Below are 19051 nucleotides of genomic sequence, written 5' to 3' on the forward strand. Positions count from 1 at the left end.
ATTTTTTACAGAGAGGAAGGGAGAGGGATAGAGAGCTAGAAACATCGATGAGAGAGAAACCTCGACCAGCTGCCTCCTGCACACCACCTACTGGGGATGTGCCCGCAACCAATGTACATGCCCTTGACCGGAATCGAACCTGGGACCTTTCAGTCAGCAGACCGACGCTCTATCCACTGAGCCAAACCGGTTTCGGCTAAGCCCCTACTCTTAACACCATCTCTTCTTATGAAGCCTCATTGATTACCTTAATTCAATATAGGTATTCCTTTCTGTGTCTTCTGACATTTTATTGCTTGCACTGTTCTATGGCACTATTTTATTTTATTTATTTATTTATTTTTTTTTAAAAATATATTTTATTGATTTTTTACAGAGTGGAAGGGAGAGGGATAGAGAGCCAGAAACATCGATGAGAGAGAAACATCAATCAGCTGCCTCCTGCACACCCCCTACTGGGGATGTGCCCACAACCAAGGTACATGCCCTTGACCGGAATCGAACCTGGGACCTTTCAGTCCGCAGGCTGACGCTCTATCCACTGAGCCAAACTGGTTTTGGCTATGGCACTATTTTAAATGGCCTGGCATTGTGGTTTTCTAGGTCCTGTCTATCCTGCTTTCTAGACTGTGAGAATCTCTAGAGTTGGAATCATATCTTATTCATTTATTTGTCTCCAAATCCCTGGTTTCTAGCATAGCACCTTACATGTAAGTACTTAGTAAAAATTTGTTGATTTGAATTGTACTTCAATGAGGAACCTGCAACTACAGCAAAAGGTGTATATAACTTTCATGTGGCTGATTTGAGGACCAGGAATTTGTATATCTTCTCTGGTGCTTATTAGCTCATGGAAGAAATTTGGTGAATATCAATCAAGTTCAGCCCAAACATGTTTATATATTTCTGTATTTGCTATTGGCTGAATGTGACCAACCTAAACATAAATCAGAAGTAGAATTCAGGTCAGAAAAGGGACAAAGGGGCTAGAATTACCTCAAATACAGTTGGAAAATCCTTTGGCAGAGAGTCTGAAGATATGGATTCTAATCCTCATCTTTATTTATTTATTTATTTTAAAAAATACTTTTATTGATTTCAGAGAGGAAAGGAGAGGGAGAGAGAGATAGAAACATCAACGACGAGAGAAAATCATTGATCGGCTGCCTCCTGCATGCCTTCGCACTGGGGACTGAACCTGCAACCTGGGCATGTGCCCTGACCGGGAATTGAACCATGACCTCGTGGTTCATAGGTTGACACTCAACCACTGAGCCATGCCAGCTGGGTGAAAGATGATTTCAAGTATCTAAAGTTCTGTCTGGGGAAGAGGCAATAATCTTTTCTGAATAGCCCTAAGAGATAGGATTTAGGACTAATAGATGGAAGTAGTTTTTGTTTGTTTATTTACTTGTTTATTTGTTCACTTGTTCTTTTATTTGTTCATTTGTTCAACAAGTCTTTATTGATTACCTGTTCTTTGCCAGGCCTGGGGTTGGGGATTGAGAAGTAAATAAGACTGGATTTTGTTTTGGAGGTGTTCATGGTCTGGCAGGGGAGAGGAGTGAAAGGGAAGGCAAATGTGTAAACAAGCAATTGCAATGCAGTGTGAGGTAGACAGAACTTAATATACGTGAGAACTCTCTAAGTGAGGTGACCAAAGATAGAATAGGCTAACTTTTGAGACTGTAGATTTTTTTTTTATCACTGGTTTTCAATCATAGGCGGGATAACCTAGGCTGGAATACGGTGCAGTGAATTCAAACATTGTATTCCAGCAGCAGATTTTATGTTTTAAGTAACTTGGGCTCTTTTTTGAAAGTGGAGCTCTACCACCAAGAATTCCCCAGGCATAGTGAAAGAACTGAGAAATGAAGAAAAGCCGTATGTATCAGGAAGGCTGATGAAGCCTTTTTTGGCACAGTCCCGGGCTGTGGTCATAAAAGGGAGTTACAGTCAATGAAGTTGTTGGCTGAAGAGGCAAGGAAGGGCCTGCTTAGAGTATCAGGTGGCTGCAGGGAGTATAATTTTGGAACTGGCAGTTCGCAGTGGGAAAGTATACTTGAGAACTGAGCTGGTAGAAGTCCTCGTTGGCGGTGCTGGGGGACTTGAGTTGGGGCTGGTAGGGAAAAGCAAAAGCAAAGCTGCAAAATGAAACTGGAAGAAATGGATAAAAAGCACACCAGAGAGGTTGTCTAGATCCGTGGTCGGCAAACTCATTAGTCAACAGAGCCAAATAGCAACAGTAAAACGATTGAAATTTCTTTTGAGAGCCAAATTTTTTAAACTTAAACTTCTTCTAACGCTACTTCTTCAAAATAGACTCGCCCAGGCCGTGGTATTTTGTGGAAGAGCCACACTCAAGGGGCCAAAGAGCCGCCGCATGTGGCTCGCGAGCTGCAGTTTGCCGACCACGGGTCTAGATGAACAAGATTGTCTTTGCTTACTTGATTTATTTTGTTCAAAAAGAGAAGTAAGGAGCAGTTGGCTTGCCAGAGGAAGGTCAGGATGAATTATACAAAAAGATGAAGTTCGAATTTGACCTTGAAAGATGAGTAGGAGAAATCATTGACCAGAAGCATTGAGGAGTCAGGAGTGGGGTAAGGGACTACTTGGCAAATTCAGGAGAACAGAGATTTCTGAGGTATAGTTTGAATGCAAGTTGGGTCCAGGTGTGATGGCTTAGTTTATAAGGTAGGTCGATTGGGAAGAACCTTAAAATTTCATCTGTATTAAATTCCTTAATGGCAAGGTATATATCCCTGTGTAAACTTTTGATTAATTAAAACATTTATTGAATCTACTGTAAGTCAGATACTGTACTAGGCACTTTTGGATTGTAAAGGTGACAAAATAGAGCACAACCTTTGGGGAACACTCCACGCTTCTGGTGAAAACAATTATAATCTAGTAAAAATAAATGTAATAACCTAGAAATATACCATTGCCCTGTGTCTGGAGGAGACACCTAACTGCTTAGAGGTGAGAACAGTTCCAAAGGGCATGTGGAGAAAGGATTTCAGTGGTGGGAGCGGGGAGGGAGGATGAGGGAGTGATGAATGCAGGGGATCATTTAGTTTTGCATTTATTAGAAAATGTTAAAAAGACTCCTATAGATTTTGTTTATAGCATTTAAGCAATTGATATGTAAGGCAGTGCTATTCAAATCTGGCTGGTATTAAGATCACTAGTTTTTTAAATTACAGAATTTGGCCTTAGCCCAGCCATACAAAATCAAAATTTATGGGAGTTAAGCCATGCATCTCTATTTTCTAAAAAGCTCTGGGTAATTATTATGCTGATTTTTTTAAACATTAGAAACTTTAGTCTTAAAAACACTGTTGTGTTTGACTCCAAAGAGCTTACACTCTAAGTAGTCATGGTTAAAGATATAATATCCTCTGTAGCATGGAAGAATAATGAGAAACTTTATTAATTCTGGAAACATATCTATCCATTGACACTTATTTGAGGTAATAACATCTATCTTCATTAAAACTATTGCTACCATGTAATAAGGGATTTTACCTCTTCCTCCCTTTTTTATTCTTTCTATTTTCCAGAAGCATTGGAGATTGCCAATAAATCCAGCATCATATAGGATAGGATGGTTACTTCATTGACCATCGTATATTTAGAATAAGGTCAAATTTTAGAGGAAGGAGATAGTGCAGAGGTGATATAGGCCAGGTGTCTGCAAACTTTTCCTGTAAAGAACTAGATTGTAAGTATTTTAGGTTTGTGGGCATACAGTCTCCGTTGCAACCACTCAGTCCTGCCATTGGAATGTGAAAGAAGCCATAGACCTTTGTAAATGAATGGGTGTTGCTATGTTTCAATAAAACTATTTACAAAGCCTGCAGCTTTACAGACCCTTGATAGAGTGATACAGTCCATTCCAGAGAGGGAATGTGATTTTCTTCAGGTTACAAATTAGAGGTAGGCAGAAAATTCACTATGTGGAATGCTGTTAGCAGTTTTATTTAATCTTCATGTGAATGAATAAATGGCACACAATGATTAAAGAATTTTTCTAAAGCTAATAAATGGCACTGGGATTCATACTTAGCTCAGCTGGGCTACATTTCTGTCTTTTAAACTACATCATCATGGTTTTCTGTGTTCTCCAATGCCTGAGATAGGGGAATGCAGAGAAAAGCAAGAACCTTGTGAATTTTCAGCCGTGCTTGGCACAGAGTAGGCGTTATATCTTTGAGTACTGTTGACTGAATACGATAGTGGTAGTCGTGGTATGCAGAGAAGGGCTTGACTTGAACAGGGCCCTGGAGGAAGGATTGTATAATTTGAATTCTTTTAAATTTTTCAACACACATTTCTTTTTGTTCAAAAATAATAAAAATGCTATGTCCTTTTTTTCTGATTCCAGTAGCTGCTGGTGGTGGTGACAATGTCAAATAACGGCCTGGACATTCAAGATAAACCCCCAGCCCCTCCAATGAGAAACACCAGCACTATGATTGGAGCTGGTAGCAAAGATGCTGGAACCCTAAACCACGGCTCCAAACCTCTGCCTCCAAATCCAGAGGAGAAGAAAAAGAAGGACCGATTTTACAGATCCATCCTACCTGGAGATAAAAGTACAGTATTTCACTTCTTTCTCATAATTTGTATACTTAATTTTTTTTTTTTGTAACTTAGAAAAAAGATTTGTTCTTTCCTTGACTTCATTTTTTTTTAATACCTCCTTCCACGCTATTAAATATTTCTCTTGTCTTTCTTGCTTAAAGTGGCTGGAGTCAAATGGAAAATAGACCTATTAAACTCTTATTAACTAGAGGCCTGGTGCATGAAATTCGTGCACTTGGAGGGGGCGAGTCCCTCAGCCCGGATTTCGAGAGGGCGCAGGCCCGGCCAAGGGACCCCACCGGTGCATGATCGGGCCTGGGGAGGGACACAGGAGGTTGGCCAGCCAGGGAAGGACCACGGGAGGGCTCCAGGGTGTGTCTGTCCCATCTCGCTCAGTCTCGATTGGCTGGACCCCAGCAGCAAGCTAACCTACTGGTCACAGCATCTGCCCCCTGGTGATCAGTGCACATCATAGCAACTGGTCGACTGATCGACTGTCTGCCCCTGGTGGTCAGTGCATATCATAGTGAGCAGTTGAGCAGCCTTAGCATATCATTAGCATATTACGCTTTGATTGGTTGAATGGCCGACCGGGCAACTGGACACTTAGCGTATTAGGCTTTTATTATATAGGATTATTCTGAGCAAAATCCTAAGAAAATAATTACGCTCTTGCCAGACTTTGGACAATCTGTATATGTTCATTTACTTAAACTGTTTATGAACTCTCAAAATGTAAGAAATATTGACATGTGCTCATTTGGAAGTGTTTTGTTTCCAAACTAGTTTTATTTGGTACGTCTTTTCTCCAGTTCTTGATGGCCTCCTCTTTATTCATATATCTTGAGCTCACACCTAGATTTGGGGATTAAATATAGTAAGAAGGGCAAGCAGTAGCTGAGGAAAGGAAGCTTGGAAAAGGAAGCAGGACTCAGCATGAGTTCACTCTGAAAAAGTCATACCAGCTGGGCTCATTTCCTTTCTATTGACAAAACTCCTAGAAGAATAATCAGGATTTTGACAGTGTATTTGATAAAGTCACTGAAATCCTATGGACAATAGTGAAATAGAGGTTTGGGTGTCCACATGGGTAGATGACTTTTGTTTGACACCCCCAGCCCCAAATATTTATTTAAGTGTCTGTTGCTATGAAGTGAAATTCTCAGTCATGCCTACAGGTCTGTGTTCTTGTTGCATGCTGAAGAAATTGGCTTTCTGTCTGTAATTAGTTATCATGAGCTTCTGACTTAGGTGGACCTGGTTCAAATTCTGGATTCATCACTTACAGCTCTCTAACCTTAGGTATGTCAGTTAACTCCTTTGACTTTTAGTTTTCTATCTCTAGGAAAGAATGGGATTATCCTATCTCTAAAATTGGGATAATATCTCACAGGGTTGTTGTGTGAAGATTCCATTCAAAGTTCCTAATACAGGACCTTCTGCACAGAAGGCACTCAAATATTAGTTCCCCTTCTCTTTACTGGTTTGTTGAAGGTGGGATGCATGGCTGGTAGATTATATGACAAAATCAGAATTGGGATTCTGAAACAGCAGGCCAAATATAACAACCACATTGATGAATTGCAATTATCTTGTGTTTCAGAAATATATAACTGCATAACTACAGATCGGGGGAGATGGTAGATGATTGCATCATTTACCAAATAGGGAATCCAGGAAGAGAAACAAGTCAAGAGGGCTGGTGGTTGGAGAGCAGGGAAGATGATGACTTTAAACACCTTGCATTTGAGGTGAAAGGATAATTTTAGACACTTTGCATTTGAAATGTCTTGACATAGAGATGTCTAATAAGCAGTGGTCTTACAAATAGAAAATGCTTGGTGAATAACTGAAATGAGAACTAATGAGGCTTTTTATTGGGTGCATTGGGCTTGCATCTTTGTGTGTTTACCCTTTCTGCTACTCCACCTTCACTGTGATCTCTTTTCAGGTCTACATAAAGAAAGGTGGGTAAGTTGTGTAACTTGCATTTTCTGGCTAATTCATTTACATAGCAGCTACCAATTTCCTAGGTACAGGGGCTATGATGCAGGTGGTGTTACCCGGCCCTGGCACGTTCTCCCACATATAGAGCCACTTTGTTTATCCCTCTATTTAGATGTGCGCTTATTTTTAATATTGTGCTTTTATCAACCATAATTGTTAATAAGATCTCTATAAATAAGGAGGCCTTCAACCCAACTTTCCACATGTAGTGAAGAGGGCAAGTAATTGCTGAGGAAAGTAAGAGGACTTTTAAAATTAAAAGCTTGGGCCCTAGCTGGTTTGGCTCAGTGGATAGAGCATCAGCCTCCGGACTGAAGGGTCCCGGGTTCAATTCCAGTCAAAGGCACATGCCCGGGTTGTGAGGTTGATCCCCAGTGAGGGTGTGCAGGAGGCAGCTAATCAATGATTCTCTCTCATCATTGATGTTTCTATCTCTCTCTCTTTCTCTCTTCCTTTCTGAAATCAATAAAAATATATATAAAATATGAAATTAAAAGTTTGGAATTTTTCTTGCTGACAAACTAGGAAGATAATAAAATTTCTGCTCACTAGGCATCATCAATTAAAACCTTGTGCTTCAAATGATACCATCAAGAAAGTAAAAGGTGACCCACAGAATGGGAGAAAAAATTTTCAAATTATATATCTGATAAGAGACTTGTATAAAAAATATATCAGGAGCTATTACAACTGAATAATAAAAAGACAACTTGATTATAAAATGAGCAAAGTATCTGAATAGACATCTCTCTCGAAGATATACAAATGGCCAATAAGCCCATGAAAAGATGCTCGTAATCATTAACCACTTGGGAAATGCAAATCAGAACCACAATGAGAGACTACTTAACACCCACTAGGATGACAATAATAAAGAGAGATAATAACAAGTGTTGGCAAGGACCTGGAGAAATTGAAACCCTCATACACTGCTGGTTGGAATGTAAAATAGTATAGCCAATGGTGGAAAAGTATGTCAGTTTCTCAAAATGTTAAACATAGGGTTAGTTACCACATAACACAGAAATGAAAACATGCCCACACAAAAACTAGTACATGAATGTTTGCACTAGCATTATTTATAATAACCAAAAGTAGAAACAATGCCAATATCCATTAACTGATGAATGAATGGATAAACAAAAAGTAGTGTATCCATACAAAGAAATATTATTTGGTAACAAAGAGAAATGAAGTTCTGATCCATGCTACAACATGGGTGAACCTTGAGAACCATGTTAGTGAAAGAAAGCAGTCACAAAAGACCACATATTATATAATTTTTTTAATATGAAATGTTCATAATGGGCAAATCCATAGACAAAAAATAGATGAATCGTTGTCAAGGGCTGTGGGGGAGGCAGACAGAATTGGGGAATTTTGGCTAAGTGGTATGGGTTTTCTTTTGGGGGTGATGAAAATGTTTTGAAATTGATTGTGGGGATGTTCGCCAGGCTCTGTGAATATGCTAAAAGCCACTGAATTGTACACTATATAGGTGAATTATATGGTAAATGAATCATATCGCAATAAAACTCAAAAAAAAAAAAAAGAAGATTCCTGCTTATAGCAGCAGATGGAAGCATAACCTTCAGACATCATTGGGAACTAAAGGGATGATCTTAGGTACTGAATAGGGAAGTGGGGGTCTGGATATCCAGGTAATAGTCTTGGTTCTCCCATAAATTGGCTGCCTGATTTGGGTTAATTACTTCTCTGAAGACCTCATTGTCTTCATCTAAAACATTAGAATCAATCCAGTGGATAAATATAGCTTCTTATACCTTTGAAATCTTATCCTATATAATAAAAGCCTAATATACTAAGTGTCTGGTTGTCTGGTCAGCTGTTCAACCAATCAAAGTGTAATATGCTAATCATATGCGAAGGCCGCTCAACCGCTCACTATGATGTGCATTGACCACCAGGGGGCAGTCAACTGGTCGACCAGTCACTATAACATGCACTGACCACCAGGGGGCAGACGCTCTGACTGGTAGGTTAGCTTGTTGCTGGGGTCTGGCTGATGGGGACTTAGCGAGATAGGCTGGACACGCCCTGGAGCCCTCCCGTGGTCCCTCCCTGGCTGGCCAACCTCCTGTGTCCCTCCCCAGCTCCGATCTTGCACCAGTGGGGTCCCTCGGTCTGGCCTGTGCCCTCTTGCAATCCGGGACCCCTTGGGGGATGTCAGAGAGTCGGTTTTGGCCTGATCCCGCAGGCCAGGCCGAGGGACCCAACTGGTGCATGAATTCGAGCACTGGGCCTCTAGTAATTAGATAAATGAGATATTATAAAGGTGAAGTTAGATCAGGTTGTCTATATAGGTGAAAACAATCTAGGCCAAAGAGCTGTAGCCCCGGAGGTACTTCTAGAAATCCTTACTGAGTAACCTCAGGACAAATCTGGTCTGAAAACAAATCTCTTACCTCAAGGTTAAAGCTGCATCTCTATAAATTCAAAGAATAGAGTTATAAGAAGTTGTTATGAAATGATCTAGTAACTTCTCTTTCATTCTCTAGTTATAGATTTTCCATACATGCCCTGAGCTCATAGGTTTAAGATCCTAGATGGCTATGATTCATGTGTACATCAAAATGAAATTTTTTGAAAAGTGATTTTTACCTTTTGTTTGGAGCTTTTATTCGACCTGATTTTGTGCTCAGTTGATATTGCCATTCAGCCAACCAGCATTGTTGACCTGCTGCTTTGTGCTTAACTTAGTTCTAGCAGGATACACATTGTCGCAGTCTTTAAAGTAGTCTTCCCTTTTGTAAAATATTTGAAAATGTATACCAGCTGCATAGAGAAATGGCCTAGAACTGGACTTAGATCACCTAGATTGAGTCCTACTGTGCTTGGCAGTTAGACAGACTTGAGCAGACCAAGGACGCTGGGCCAGATACAGAAGGTCACCCGGGTCCAAAGCCCTGGGTGCCTAGCAAGGAGCAAAACTGGGAAAACAAGGACCTCAGCCCCTGGGTAACCTTTCCTCCTCTGGCATATTGCTGGTCATGTGGTTTAGACCCCCTAACCCAGTGGTCGGTAAACTCATTAGTCAACAGAGCGGCTAACCGCGGCTCGCAAGCCGCATGTGGCTCGTGAGCCGTGGTTTGCCGACCACCGCCCTAACCCTTCATATCGATGGTCGTGTGGTTGGGGCCCTCCCCTGACCTTGCCTCCCCTGGCATGTTGCTAGTAATGCTTGTTAGATCCCTTTAGACAGGGAATGAACAAGGGGGTCAGAGAATAGCCCAGGACAATGAAGTTTTGACCCACATCACATATGTCTAGGCCTCAGCTCTGTGTTTCAGTGCTTGGCCCAGAAAAGCAACAAAACCAGACAAGCTACACTATGGCTGATATCAGGACCAGCTGCATGGACTAATGACCTCCTCCCTGGAGCTGACCAATCAGTGGACACACCTGGAAAGCTAACGAAATTCTGTTGAGATAATTGAGATCCCCCTCTGGGGCTCTCCCTAAAATCTCCATCCTTAACAGCCCTTCGGAGGAGGGCCAGTGGGCTCTCCCTGGAGTTGGCCCACACCTTTCCCCTCCCCTTTTCTTCCCTCCCTGGCGGGTTAGCTTTACCTTTCTCTTTCCTAAGCTCCAAGGACCCTTCCTTTGCCTCTGTAACTTGTTTCCTAAGCCCATTTCTCCTACGGCTCACTTCTTTTACCTCTGTGACTTTCTAAATAAACTTCCTCATACAGTTTCAGTCGTGGTTCTGAATTCTTTCTTAGCCAGAACTCAAGTACCGAGGTTGCTGAAACCAAGGTCCGGTCTGGTCTGGTCTGACTCCACTGGGCTAACCCCTGGTGTCACTCTTGCCGCCGACACTGCCTCTGACATTTACTGTTATCCCCCCTCCCTCCCCCCCCCCCCCCCGCCTTACCTATTTATTTTAATCCCAGTATCCTTATCTGTAACATGGTAATAATGATCATTTCCACCCATCCTATACCATTAGTAAGCTTTTGTCATTTGACGTAGTGGGTGCAAAAGCACTTTCTAAACTGTAAAACACTGTACAAATATGAAGTGTTTGTGTGTGTGTATATTTTACTGAAAACCTTATTGTTTTATCTGATACCCACAACAACTCATTTTCTGTTGGGGCGGCTGAGGAAAGGAAGTTGTTCAAGGCCTCACAGCTGGGACGTGGCAGGGATGAGTGTGGAACTAAGTCTTTCTACGCATGTGTTACATCCTAGCATAACATCTCTGTCAGTTGTTCTCAACCCAGATTACTCATCTGAGTCGCTCATGATGCTTTTAAAAAACACAGATGCCTGGGTTTCAGCCAGACTTTGGATCCATTATTTCCAGAGGGGTACGTTTGGGTCTCTAAGAAGACTTGGGGGATAAGAAAGAAGAGTTCTCTGTGGGCTGTGGTGGTGACTGAGATGGGAGCTGGCAGTGAGGAGGATGCCTGTGGGCATTACCTAATGCTGACCTCCAGCATGGCTTCAGTGTGTGCCTGAAGGGATGCGTAAATGGTGGGAAGAAGCTGTCACTCAGGGCCTGTGATAGGGGGTGCTGAGCTGCAGAATTCCATGTGGGAGAGCCTGGTTCCTGTGGTCAGGGCCTGGAGCCTTTGGTTTATTCTAAGAAGTCCTGCAGCTTTTCGTTTGGAATCTTTTTCTGGCTACATTTTCACAACCGAAGTGGAATTATCTGAGCTTGGGAAGCATTTAGCAAAGTTAATTTTAAAACTGGACTACGTCAGTGTTTATCTCTCCAAGTTTGGAGTGTTTTTACTGCCTTGAGTTCAGATTAGCTCAGCTGAACCAATGAGAGGTGCTTCTTAAAAATAAATCTTTTAAAAATATAAATAAGGCCAGTGTCTTGTGCTGAGAATTGGATGGCTGTACAGCAACATGGGACTTGAAATTGTCAGCCTCGTGATTCAGAAAGCTGAGTAGACTAGGCCACAGATAGGGTTAAAATTAGGATGTGTGAGGTTGTAAGCTTGTTTCTCCACTTTATGTCCTCAAGCCAGTGATCTCTAGTTACAGGATGATTCTGATTTCTGTTCAGCCAGTTTTCTGTTAATGAGTGAGATAGGAAATACTACTCTAACACTCTTCTCCTCTCTTTCCTTTCCTACTTTTTTTTTTTTTTTTTTAGCATCTTAAAACAACAAATATTTATTATCTCAGTTTTTGAGGGTCAGGAATCCAGCTGGAAAGTTCTGACCCAGGTATCTCATGAGGTTTCCATAGAGATGTCTCGGATACATTCTTATGTTAAAGATAACTCAACTTACAAAGGTAACTTTAGCTTACAAAGCACATACATTTTCTTTACCTTAGTGATCCTCAAAGTAACAATAACAATAATAAAAAAGTAGTTTATAACAGTCATAACACAGCAGTAATAACCTTAAAATAGTAACAAAAGCATAGCTACTATTATTATGTGGGCCATGATTTTTTTGCCCTCAAGAAGTTTACATCTTAGGTTAGGAGGTAAGCCTTAAAAAACCTCAAGGAATCATACTAGATAGGAAATAACTAAATGCTGACTCAGTGTCTTGGGAATTCAAAGAGGGAGGAAAGGTCAGGAAATCCATTTGGGAAGAAGTGGGACTTGAACCAGTCTTTAAAAGATGGCTGACTGTTTAAAGGGAGAAGGAGAGCCGAAACCGGTTTGGCTCAGTGGATAGAGCGTCGGCCTGCGGACTCAAGAGTCCCAGGTTCGATTCCGGTCAAGGGCATGTACCTTGGTTGCGGGCACATCCCCAGTAGGGGGTGTGCAAGAGGCAGCTGATCGATGTTTCTCTCTCATCGATGTTTCTAACTCTCTATCCCTCTCTCTTCCTCTCTGTAAAAAATCAATAAAATATATTTTAAAAAAAGGGAGAAGGAGAGGAAGAGGTACTGCATATGAAGGTACTATGGGAGGTACTGCGTATGAAGCAGAGCCACCTTCAGCACTGCCCTGTGTGTTTACTAGTGTGTGTTAAAGGACTTCATTTCCCTGGGGCTCTGTTCTGTACACTGCTCATCCTCTGAGCCATTCTCTGTCTGTGACTTCTTTACCAAAATTCCTTTTGCATTTGCCATTCCAACCCTATGATGATATATTAACATAATATAAATAATATGTAAAAATATAGTGATGTAAATATAAAACAAAAATATAAATAACACATAAAAATAACAGTTATTCTTAAGACACTTTTAAGTAACTAGATCAAAAGAAATTCAGGCACAGAAAGCAATTCCAAAGCCCTGCAACATGTCCCATGCATTCCTGTAAGCAAGGCAGATGGATTTATGTCATAAATGACAGCTTGATTTCGGCCTTGGTAAGTCCTTAGCCTTCCCTCCCAGAGCAGCTGCTTCGGGAAGAAACATTGTCGAGTGGGTGAACAGCTAAAACCTGTGATCTTTCCAGATCGGTTTCTTTCACCTAGTAATGTGCTTTGATGGTTCCTCTTTTTATGGCTTGATAGGTCATTTCTTTTTTTATTTTTAACAATATATTTTTATTGACTTCAGAGAGGAAGGGAGAGGGAGAAAAAGATAGGAACATCAATGATGAGAGAGCACCACTGATCAGCTGCTTCCTGCATGCCCTCTGCTGGGGATCAAGCCACACAACCTGGGCATGTGCCTTGACAGGGAATCAAACCATGACCTCCTGGGTTACTAGTATGGGTCAATGCTCAACCACTGAGCAACACCGCCTGGACTTATTTTATCTGTTTTAATTTTTATTGATTTTATTGGGGTGATATTGGTTAATAAAATTATATAGGTTTCAACTGTACAATTCTATAATACATTATCTGTCTATTATATTGTGTGTTCACTTTCCCTTTAGTAATAACCATACTGTTACCTGTGTCTGTGAGGTGTTTCCTCCCCCACCCCCTCCGGCTTAATCCCTTCACCTTTTTGACCCAGTTCCCCAAGCCCCCTCCCCTCTGACAGCTGTCAGTCTGTTCTCTGTATCTATGAGTCTGTTTGTATTTTGTTTGTTTGTTTTATTCATTAGATTCCACATATAAGAGAAATCATGATATTTGTCTTTCTCGACTGGCTTATTTCACTTAGTATAATACTTGTGACATACTGTCACAAAAGGTAAGATTTCCTTCTCTTTTATAGCCAAGTAGTGTTCCATTGTGTAAATGTACCACAGATTTTTTTATCCACTCATCTACTGATGGGCACTTGGCTGCTTCCAAATCTTGGCTATTGAAAATAGTGCTGCAATGAACATAGGGGTGTATATATTCTTTTGAATTAGTGTTTCAGGTTTCTTTGGATATATTCCCAGAAGTGGGATCTCTGGGTTATAAGGCAGTTCCATTTTTAATTTTTTGAGGAACCTCCATTCTGTTTGCCAATAATGGCTACACCAATCTGCATACCCACCAACAGTGCATGAGGGGTCCCTTTTCTTCACTTCCTCACCAATGCTTGTTGTTTGTTGATTTATTGATGATAGACATTATGACAGGTATGAGGTGATATCTCATTGTGGTTTTAATTTGCATCTCTCTGATGGTTAGTGATGTTGAGCATCTTTTCATGTCTCCTGGCCATCTGTATGTCCTCTTTGGAAAAGTGTCCATTCAAGTCCTTTGCCCAATTTTTAATCGGATTGTTGTTTTTTTGTGTGTTGTTATATAAGTTCTGTTTAAATTTTGTGTATTAACTCCTTATTAGATGTATCATTGATGAACATGTTCTGGCATTTAATGGGTTGTCTTTTCATTTTGCTGATGGTTTCCTTCACTGTGCAAAAGCTTTTTAGTTTGATGTATTTCCCTTTGTTTATTTTTCTTTGTTTCTCTTGCCCGAGAAGATATATCAGAAAAAATATTGCTAAGAAAAATGTCTGAGATTTTACCACCTGTGTTTTCTTCTAGGATTTTCATGATTTTGTGATTTACATTTAAGTCTTTAATCCATTTTGAGTTTATTTGTGTGTGGTATGAGAAGGTGGTCTAGTTTAATTTTTTTCATCTATCTGTTCAATTTTCCCAATATCATTTATTGAATAGACTGTCTTTACCTCTCTGTATGTTCTTGCCTCCTTTGTCAAATATTAACTGACTGTAAAGGCATCAGTTTATTTCTGTGCTTTCTATTCTGTTCCATTGGTCTGTAAGTCTGTTTTTGTGCCAGTACCATGCTGTTTTTATTACTATGGCCTTATAGTATAGTTTGATATCTGGTAGCATGATTCCTTCAACTTTGTTCTTCTTTCTCAAGATTGCTGTGACTGTTCAGGGTCTTTTGTGGTTCCATATAAATTTTTGGAATATTTGTTCTAGCTCTGTGAAATACGCCATTGGTATCTTGCTAGGAATTGCATGGTATTATAGATTGTTTGGGGTAGTATAGACATTTTAATGTTGATAATTCTTCCTATCCATGAACACTGTATATGCTTGCGCTTATATGTATCTTCTTCAGTTTTTTTTCTTCAGTGTTTTATAATTCTCCGAGTGCATGTCTTTTACATCGTTGGTTACGTTTATTCCAAGGATTTTTTTTGGATGCAATTGTAAATGGGATTGTTTTCTTAGCTTCCCTTTCTGATAGTTCATTATTGGTGTATAGAAGTGAAACAGATTTCTGGATATTTATTTTGCAGCCTTCACTGAATTTTGCAGCTACTTTCTGAATTTATTTATCAATTCTACTAGTTTTTTGGTGGGATCTTTAGGGTTCCTTATATACAGTATCATGTTATCTGCAAATGATGACAGTTTACTTCTTTTTAAATTTGGATGCCTTTTATTTCTTCTTCTTGTCTGATTGCTATGGCTAGAACTTCCAGTGCTATGTTGAATAAGAGTGGTGAAAATGGACATCCCTATCTTGTTCCTGATATTAAGGGAAACACTTCATTTTTGCTCATTGAGTATTATGTTGGCTGTGGGTTGATTCTCAAACTTTTATATACACACGAACCATTAGGGATCTTATTAAAATTTAGATTCTGGTTCAATAGTCTATGGGGAAGTTTAAGATATTAAAATTTAGATTCTGATTCAATAGTCTATGGTGGAGTTTGAGATTCTATGTGTTCAATAGTTTCCCAAGTGATGCTGACTGATGCCGCTTTGAATAGCAAGTCTATAGATTACTCTAACTGTTGTTTTCATTGGAGAGGACCAGAATACAGATGATGGGCAACTCTTAGAATGATTCAGACCACAGATAACTGCCTGATATAGGGTGGTGGCACTGAAGAGAGAGAAGAGTGGATAAATTTGACCACTGTGTAGAAGATAAATGCATTTGGAAAGAGCGGAGAGAGAGAGCAGAATCATAGCAGCAGCAATCCATGAGAGGCAGAGTGACAGAATAGAAGGGCTATAGAGCTGGAAGTCTGAACACGTTAGTTCTGGTCCCACATTTGCTTCTGAATTGCTCTGTGACGTTGGGCAGGTTACTTAATTTCTTGTAACCTCTGTTTCTTCTTCTGTCAAATGGGCACCATAATCACTGCCCTGCTTGTCACACAGTTGTTTTGAGACTCTAGAGAACTAATATATGTGAAAGTGCCTTGCAATCACTAGAGCATGATACAAATACAAAACTAATTACATCTTCAGTGACCTTATTTCCAAATAAGGTCACATTCTGAGGCACTAAGAGTTAGGACTTAGGATCTTTGGGGAGACACGATTCAACCCCTAACAAGGGTACTTCAGCACTACAACTTTTCTGCGAGGCCAGCAGGACTGTAGTGAACATCTACTTTATGCCAGACCCTACAAGTATTTGGACTTAATGAGCCTTTAAGGTTTTAACCCAGGGAGGCAGCAGAGCATAGTGGTATAGAGGTCAGGCTCTGAGCCAGACTGCCTGGGTTTGGGTCTTGGCACTGCCAATTACTAATCATGTGATTTTGGGCAAATAACTTAATCTTATTTATCTGTAAAATAAGGATGATAGTACCTAAGTGATAGAGTTGCTGTGAGGCTAAAGTTAATTAATACACATGAAAGAATTTGAGCCATTGCCTGGTAAGCACCTGATAAAATATTAGCGACTCACATTATTAAATCTACTGCCAAATATAAAATTCTGTAATTGAACCTTAAAGAAGTCCATGGTCAAAGACCTAGTAAGTAGGACTCAGGCTATAGAAGCTCATTGAATATAGGATGTCAGGGCTGGAAGTTTCCTTGGAGACAGCCTACTTGAGCCTTCTCTCTTTACAGACGGGTGGGAAACCAGGCTTCAGAAGAAGGAAGTGAATTTCCCTGCATCAGAGGGCTCATTAGTAGTAGAAACAGGACTATTAACTCTGATGAGTATTCTTCCTGTGCCTCCCTTACTTTAGTTTGACAAAAAATTAAGTCTTCACTCGTGCATTGAGCATCTATTCCAGTTTAAGCCCAGCATTGGGCTCTGTAAATGCAGATATGAAATAGATAATTCTTGGCCTCTAAAGGAGCCTACGGATCAACAGAGAGCTAAATAAGCCTAAACATGTAATAATGTTTCTGTTTTTTAAATTTCCTTTTCTCTGTTTCTTTTGCAGCAAATAAAAAGAAGGAGAAGGAGCGGCCCGAGATTTCTCTTCCTTCAGATTTTGAGCACACGATTCACGTTGGGTTTGATGCTGTCACAGGGGAATTTACAGTAAGTCCCAGGCCACAGAAAGGCCTTCAGAGTTCTGGCTGTGCACTGTGAGAGGCCATCCTTTCTAGTCTTCCTGATGGCTTCTGTCTGCTTGAGACCCTCATTACTATCTTCTTTTATTCACGAGAGGGACACTTGACTGGTCTCCAAAATGGCACCAAAGAATCCTTTGAATCTTCATTTCTTAAATAGAGCTCTGTGAGGTGGCCTTTTGGCAGCAGGCTCTGTTCTGGGCACTGATGGTGCGGAGACAAATCAGACATGGTTCCTCTTCTAAAGGAGGATTAGCCTGGTGAAGGAGCAAAATCTCAAGAAGTGACTAATACAGTGAGATAAGTCTTATAAAAGAGGCTTGTGCAGCACTCTGAGGGTATAGAGAGAAAGGAATGACTGAGTTGCCCTTGGCTGCTAGCAGGTATCAGAGGAGCGCTGATTTTCCTCTAGGGCTCCCTGTGACTATCCTCCTGACAGCTTTGCATGTCTCTCTTATAGGGGATGCCAGAACAGTGGGCCCGCTTGCTTCAGACATCAAATATCACGAAGTCGGAGCAGAAGAAAAACCCGCAGGCTGTGCTGGATGTCTTGGAATTCTATAACTCCAAGAAGACCTCCAACAGCCAGAAGTACATGAGCTTTACAGGTACAAGATGGTGAACAGGGCAGCCTGGGAAAAAAGGGTTTTCTTGCGGGTGGAAAAGAGCCTGCTGGCCTGGGGTGAGAGAAGAAAGTATTGGAAAGAGTGGAGATGGTACTTCCACTAAGACAGGATTTTGGAGTTTGAGAGCCAAGCCAATGGGTTTTGCATCAAACTTGAGTCTTTACTCTGAAACGGCACAATTAGAAAAATGTGACATGTAAATGCATACACTTTGTGCTAGAAGATCTAACTTCTGACACTCACTAGCCTTTAACTGTCACTTCATTTCTTGGAGCCTCAAAATGGGAGTAATAATTCCTATCTCTGGAGGTTGTAGTGAGGAGAAAATGAGCTCATTGATGCGAAAGTCCTTTATAGGTTATAAATGACACCATGGAAATGTAGCTGTCATTATCATCAGTATCTTGAATATTGTTAGATTATTTAGTAACACATTTAATGTGTATCTTTTAAGTAGGCAAGCCCAATTTCTTCATTAAGGCACTGATTTTTATCAGTCAAGTGAAAAACAGGTCAGTAATAATACATGTGCTTTCAGATGTACTCTCTATATAAGGGACGATGGTTTTCAGGGTTGTCTTTTATAGCAGAATTGAGATTAGAAGCCAGGTCCCCTAACCCTCTCCCAGCACCCTTTGAGTTTACTACTTGCTTCTAGTAACTTCATTTGGAGAACCTCTTTTCATAGTAGAGAAATTTTCCTTTCCTAGACAAGTCACGAGAAGGCCTACATTTCTGGAGACTTACCTTTTGTGTAGCATCTTAGAATGTCAGAGCAAGAAATAGCCTTAGTGTGTATATCACTTCTAGTTCCCCTTGTTTTGCAGACAAAGCCAAAAAGGCTTTTCTGATGTGTCTGATTTAGTGGCAGAGCTGGTCTTTTACCTCCGAGTTAGTCCTCTTTCCGGAGTCCATGCTGTCTTTTTTGAAGGGCAGTATTACTGGGGAAGGTGAGAACCAGGATGAACTAGCTAATTTTGAAGGATGCTTTCCCAGCAAGTATCTGGCTTGTATCAAAGGGCACAGATGGCGAGGATGACAGACTGCAGCTTCACTCATGCTGCCATCGTGGTGCCCAGGAGAGGGTCATGCATGTTCCCAGCAGTATTTCCTTCTTCACGTCTGGCCCCGCTGGGTCTGTCTTACTTCTCGCATTGAAGGACTGGGGCATTCCAAGGAG

General features: G+C 40.7%; 1 protein-coding gene across 4 annotated transcripts in view; it reads left to right on the forward strand.

Moving 5' to 3' along the window:
• The window catches only part of PAK1 (p21 (RAC1) activated kinase 1), a 120735-nt gene that overhangs the window by 63773 nt on the left and 37911 nt on the right, over positions 1–19051 (forward strand). For 2 of the 4 annotated variants that reach the window (XM_054724815.1, XM_028158329.2), the window contains exons 2-4: positions 4388–4598; positions 17113–17213; positions 17706–17853. In XM_054724815.1, coding sequence (XP_054580790.1) covers positions 4409–4598; positions 17113–17213; positions 17706–17853 — 439 coding nt within the window. In that variant the 5' untranslated portion in view covers positions 4388–4408. The remainder of the gene's footprint in view (positions 1–4387; positions 4599–17112; positions 17214–17705; positions 17854–19051) is intronic. The other 2 variants (XM_054724816.1, XM_008150003.3) reach the window with 1 other exon arrangement.

Source organism: Eptesicus fuscus, chromosome 13 (genome assembly GCF_027574615.1).
Source record: "Eptesicus fuscus isolate TK198812 chromosome 13, DD_ASM_mEF_20220401, whole genome shotgun sequence".
Taxonomy (NCBI): Eukaryota; Metazoa; Chordata; class Mammalia; order Chiroptera; family Vespertilionidae; genus Eptesicus; species Eptesicus fuscus.